This window comes from Sinocyclocheilus anshuiensis, unplaced genomic scaffold (genome assembly GCF_001515605.1).
Source record: "Sinocyclocheilus anshuiensis isolate Anshui unplaced genomic scaffold, SAMN03320099.WGS_v1.1 scaffold11, whole genome shotgun sequence".
NCBI lineage: Eukaryota > Metazoa > Chordata > Actinopteri > Cypriniformes > Cyprinidae > Sinocyclocheilus > Sinocyclocheilus anshuiensis.
The window spans coordinates 863,832-869,037 of NW_015551076.1; the positions used below are offsets into that span (position 1 = coordinate 863,832).

The following is a 5,206-nucleotide window of genomic DNA, read 5'->3' on the forward strand; positions in this document are numbered from 1 at the left end:
AGAAACACCTGTTTTTTGGGCCTGTCTCTTTAAATGCAAATGAGCTGCTGCTCCCCGCCCCCTTTTCCAGAATAGAGCTGCGCCATTACAGCCAGTACCTGCTAAAAAACAGCTGTTTTGGTTCTGATTACCATGTTTATCGCGCTGAAATCATGCGTTTTAAACAATATTAGTTTAACCTTCTGATATAGGTTTTCTGAGTGCACACGTACAGAAAGCGGCTGTCACAGCATGTGAGTAGGCTACTAAACTAAGTTCTCATTAGCTATGTTTCCATCACCCTATTTTAATGCGGAATAAAAATCCATTAATTCGCAAAAAAGTTTTTACTGTAACGATGCTTGTTCGCAAATGTGTTATGCGATAGGCTATTCCAGTTTTGCGCATAAGTTAAATCCGCAATTTTTGATGGAAACCCGGCTATTCACACACAAGTGTACATTAAAAACACACATGAGTTACAAAAACTGTCGGTTATGTCTATGAAGGTAAACAGCTTGGAAATAAATCGCATGTTTATTTTAGATCTGTGTGGCAGCAGCAATATACAGTAAATAAATCAATAAATCCACTGCTTGTCTCCTCTGAGGCTGGGACTCTAAATAGTGTTCTGTGCTCGTCTGTGCAGCCAAAGACAGAACAGTTAGCATGTTTTGCTCAAACCTTCACCGTGGCATTAGAACTAGTACACCGTTGTCGCTTGCAAAATCAAATGATGGTGCAGTGGGTGGAAATTTACAGATTAAGGCGCGGTAATATTATAATGAGATCCCTTTGCCATCTCACTAGGGGTGCGAAATCAGACTCGCTTGTTTTCTCAGATGCTTGCAGAAAAAGGCTTACCAAAGCAAAGTTACTCTTTTTCACGTTTCCGCCATTTCCTGTTTTTAAAATGAAAGCATATTTTAAATATCTTTTAAACGACTTTAAGTGTTTTAATAGCAGACGCTGCACGTCTTTTAACAACAAACAGCGTCAGGTTATTTGCTTCTCTTGGACGCGCCTGGGCTTTATTATGAAGCCGTTGTTTAGTCCTCAAGCAAGAGAGACATGCTTCGCTGTTTGTGTGTTCGCTGCAGTCGCAGGGTCCCGTGTGCCATGTGAGTCGTCCCGCACAGGACAGGGCTTGCTGAGCGTGATGGGGGTGTGTCGTCACCGAAAGCGGTCACCAGGCTGGTCCACGTGCGGGGGTGCTGTTATGACTCAGTCCTGAATTGGAGCAGTAAAGTGGGCGTCGACCCGGCGAGCTCTACTTTCGTGGAAAGCGGGTAGCCTCGGTCATGCACTAATGTAAACATCTCAGCGGTCTGACTGAGGGAAACCAAAGCCGTGTAATTGGGTTGTCGCTCTATTTAAAAGTGGATTCATACAGACACACACGTTCCATCCCTACTGCGTTCCCTTACGAAAATTAACCATATATTGTATTACCATGTACCATGTAGTTTTACTACAAATAAAAGTACTTCCCATAGTTTAACCATGGTATTTGTAGTAAAACTGTGGTTATACAAATAGTAATCAATGAGCAAAAAAAAGCATGGCTAGGACACTTTTACTATAATAAAAGCATGGTTAATTTTTGTAAGGGTTATTCCTATGTATGTCATGTATGTTGCACTATGTCCGTACTTTCTTCTGCACTGGAAGCTCCTGTCATCAAGTTAAATTCCTTGTGTGTGTAAACAAGCTCTGTCTGACTTCTGGCTTTATACAGTAGCCTACTTTATTCTCGCTGTGGACAAGATTATACGACTTGTTGTTTATAACTTACTACTATTCTTAAATTATTGCCATCTAACATTTTTCTTCTGTGGTGGACTCGTAGAACAATCCATTTTATTGTCAGTAAGTAGCCTATTGTTGCTCTTGTGTACAACTGATAGAATCATTTGCTCAGGAACTTCATTGTCCTCTCATGTTCTGCTTACTATGTGGTTTGGGGACCTGATGACTGTCAAAGCATAGGCTACGTGATGATAAACATGTTCTTGTTCTTCTCATTCAATTGGCTTTTACTGTTTAGCTCCTTAGAAGCACTGATGTGCCTTCTTTACAAGGCTAAGATCCCAGAGGACCTTTAGATAGATGGCCAACTAACCCAACAGTGTGATCATCACAGAAAAAGAGTGGAAGCGATTGGGCCTGAAAACATATATTAAAAGTTTCAGTTTCAGATTTGAAAAATTCCCCCAAACTGAAGGATTTGGAAACTCAGGCTATGGGTCGTTCTGGTTTTGACTGGTTCTCTCAGTGCTGTAAAGCTGGGAAACAGACAAGAGAGTGAGGAATGAGAAGAGATCATTAAATCAAACATTAAGAAATGAAATTCTGAATATGTAACCTATATAAATCCATAACTGATGTTTCTCTATGTAGGTCATAGAGGCCATTTATATCACATGGGCCTAACTGAACTCCTACTGGCCTTGGCCTTGCATGATATAGCAGTATAAAATTGATAAGTCTTATCATGATATACTACATGGCATAGCTGCTATTCCTGGAATCTTTCATCCACTCCCATATTTATTTGACCTCGTGGGAAGTTACAAATTAACATAGTCCAAAAACAGATCAATTATTAACATTGCTACCAATCTGTACACCTTAACTTAAAAATAATGAATCAAAATCTTACTGTTTACATGTTATCAAGTAGAGCCCTACTTGAGAACAGTGCATGAATGCGTTCAGTATTACATGCTTGTACTGTAGTTATGCGAATGAGAATAAGATAAACCTGGCAAAGAATGCACTCTAGTGGAGAAGAATGATCACTACAGTTCTGTTTTTGCACTCAGGGTCTCAAACTCCCAGCTCCCCTTCTAAAAATAAATTAATAAATAAATTAAATCAACCTAAAGTGGTTTGCTGGTCTTAGCTTGCTTAAGATGTTCACGTTCCAAAAATGTAAATACACCTTCCAAGGTTCCACTTTCAGTTTCGGAGCTCTTGATTGGCGCCTCCTAGTGGTCGCAGACACGCGTGTTGAAACCACACCTCCAGTGAATGAACTGTAACCTCGTGCACAACAATAATGAGGAAGTCTTAGTACGGGACGGTGCTGAATTACTACATATCAAAGATTTACTTGAATTTTGTCATGCTGGGACCTAAAATAGATACTATGACTAATGTTTATCATTTTGTAATGAAAAAAAACTTTAACCTTTTTTAACACCTTGTAAAAGGCATGTTTTATTTAATCTTAGTGTACCTACTGTCAGCCACACATACTGTTTTTTCTGAATCAGGTAAGCAAGAACTAGTTTTACAGCACTAAGCACATATTTTGCCATTCTTGCTCAATATATTGTCGAATTATGAAGTTTAAAAAAATTCTGATCTCTCACAGGGTCGCACTCGCTATGGGTCTTTGCTACATTTTTGACTGGAGACAGTTCAGCGCCGTTCTCAGAGTTCACTGCAGTTATTATGCTGGATGATATTGTCATCGGTCACTATAACGCAGATGAGAGAAGTTTTATCCCGGCGACGGTGCAAGAATCCGTTAATGTCACGGAGCAAATGACTATATCAACAGTCTGTAAAGGCATACACGAGGGCATGAAAACCAAAGCATACTACTTAATTGATTATCTAAATTATACAAGAGGTAATTATTCTCTAATGGTCTTGCATTATTCCCTTGAGAGTGCATGAAAAGTAGCCTATTTTCATTCAGATCGGTTCATTGTGTATAGGCTACATGCAATCAAATCAAAAATTGGAATTCACTAGGATTTAAAAAAAATACTTTTAATTCTAAAATAATTGCTGTTCATTTAAACTTTCTACTCATCAAATAATCCTGAAAAAAATGTATCACAGTTTAGATATTAAACAGCACAACTATTTTTTAACACTGATGATAATTATAAGAAATGTTTCTTAAGCAGCAAATCATCATATTAGAATGATTTCTAAAGGATCATGTGACACTGAAGACTGGAGTAATGATGCTGAAAATTCAGTTTTGCTATCACAGGAATAAATTGCATGTTTAAAGGGGTCATATGATGCGATTTCAATTTTTCCTTTCTCTTTGGAGTGTTACAAGCTCTTGGTGCATAAAGAAGATCTGTAAAGTTGCAAAGACTAAAGTCTCAAATCCAAAGAGATATTCTTTATAAAAGTTAAGAGTCAGCCACACCTACCTATCATATGACCCCTTTAAATATTCAAACAGAAAACAGTTACTTTAAATTGTAAAAAAATATATTTCACAATATTAATATTTATACTGTAATTTTCAGTCAAACAAATGCAGCCTTAGTGAGCATAAAATACTTATTTAAAAAAATCATACCCAAACCATTTAAATGGCAGATAACCTTATAGATGTCAGCAAAATGGAGTTCTGCTTTTTTTGAAGTTCTCTGTGAACTGTGTGTGTTAATGTCATAACAGAATTGTGAATTCCATCCTTACATATGTGTATCTGAGACTCTGTATTTCTTCCCAAGGCCTTCACGTGCAGCAGAGGCTGGTTGGATGTGAACTTTTCCGTGATGAGCCTGGCCGAATGATGACGCTGGAGGCCTTTAATGGCGAGAGTGGCTTTGAACGACGCTATAACGTTCAAGGAGACCAGCACACTGACTGGAAATGGCCTGTCATAAAGAGTAGGGCACAGCTGGAGTACGACGCGTGGCTCTATGCTCACTTTTACCGCCCCTTGTGCATTAGCCAGCTTAGGACATATCTAAAAAAGGAGCAGAAGCGTGTGATGGCAAAAGGTGAGTTAATGTAATCTCCAAAAATGCACTCTGTTTTGTTTGGAAAACATTAATGATGTGTTTCCTGCTCAGTGTTTTCACTCTGGAAAACATTAATGATGTGTTTGCTGCTCAGTGTTTTGACTCTTTCCTTGACAGTAAAGCCCAGAGTGAGAGTGATTAAACGCTATTGTAGGGAGGCAGGTGTAGTTCAGATGACCTGCCTGGCAACTGGTTTTTACCCACGTCACATTAATCTGACCCTGCTTCAAGATGGCCAGCCAGTTAATGAAGAGAGGATCACAGGAGGTGAACTGCTGCCCAACCCTGATGGAACCTATCAGATGAGGAAGAGTGTGGAACTCAGCGCCGAAGAACAAAGAGAAAGACACACCTACACTTGTACTGTAACTCACCTTAGCCTGGATAACAAGCTTGACATCAGTATAGGTATGGCAATGGCAATCTAATAGAAATGGCATATA

At 39.0% G+C, this 5,206-nt stretch overlaps 1 protein-coding gene across 1 annotated transcript in view; it reads left to right on the forward strand.

Moving 5' to 3' along the window:
• The first annotated feature begins 3,036 nt into the window (after positions 1-3,036).
• LOC107662415 (major histocompatibility complex class I-related gene protein) overlaps positions 3,037-5,206 on the forward strand; it is a 2,630-nt gene continuing 460 nt past the window's right edge. Inside the window, exons 1-4 of the mRNA XM_016452436.1 lie at positions 3,037-3,257; positions 3,359-3,619; positions 4,470-4,742; positions 4,881-5,171. Of these exons, the coding sequence (XP_016307922.1) occupies positions 3,197-3,257; positions 3,359-3,619; positions 4,470-4,742; positions 4,881-5,171 (886 nt within the window). The 5' untranslated portion in view covers positions 3,037-3,196. The remainder of the gene's footprint in view (positions 3,258-3,358; positions 3,620-4,469; positions 4,743-4,880; positions 5,172-5,206) is intronic.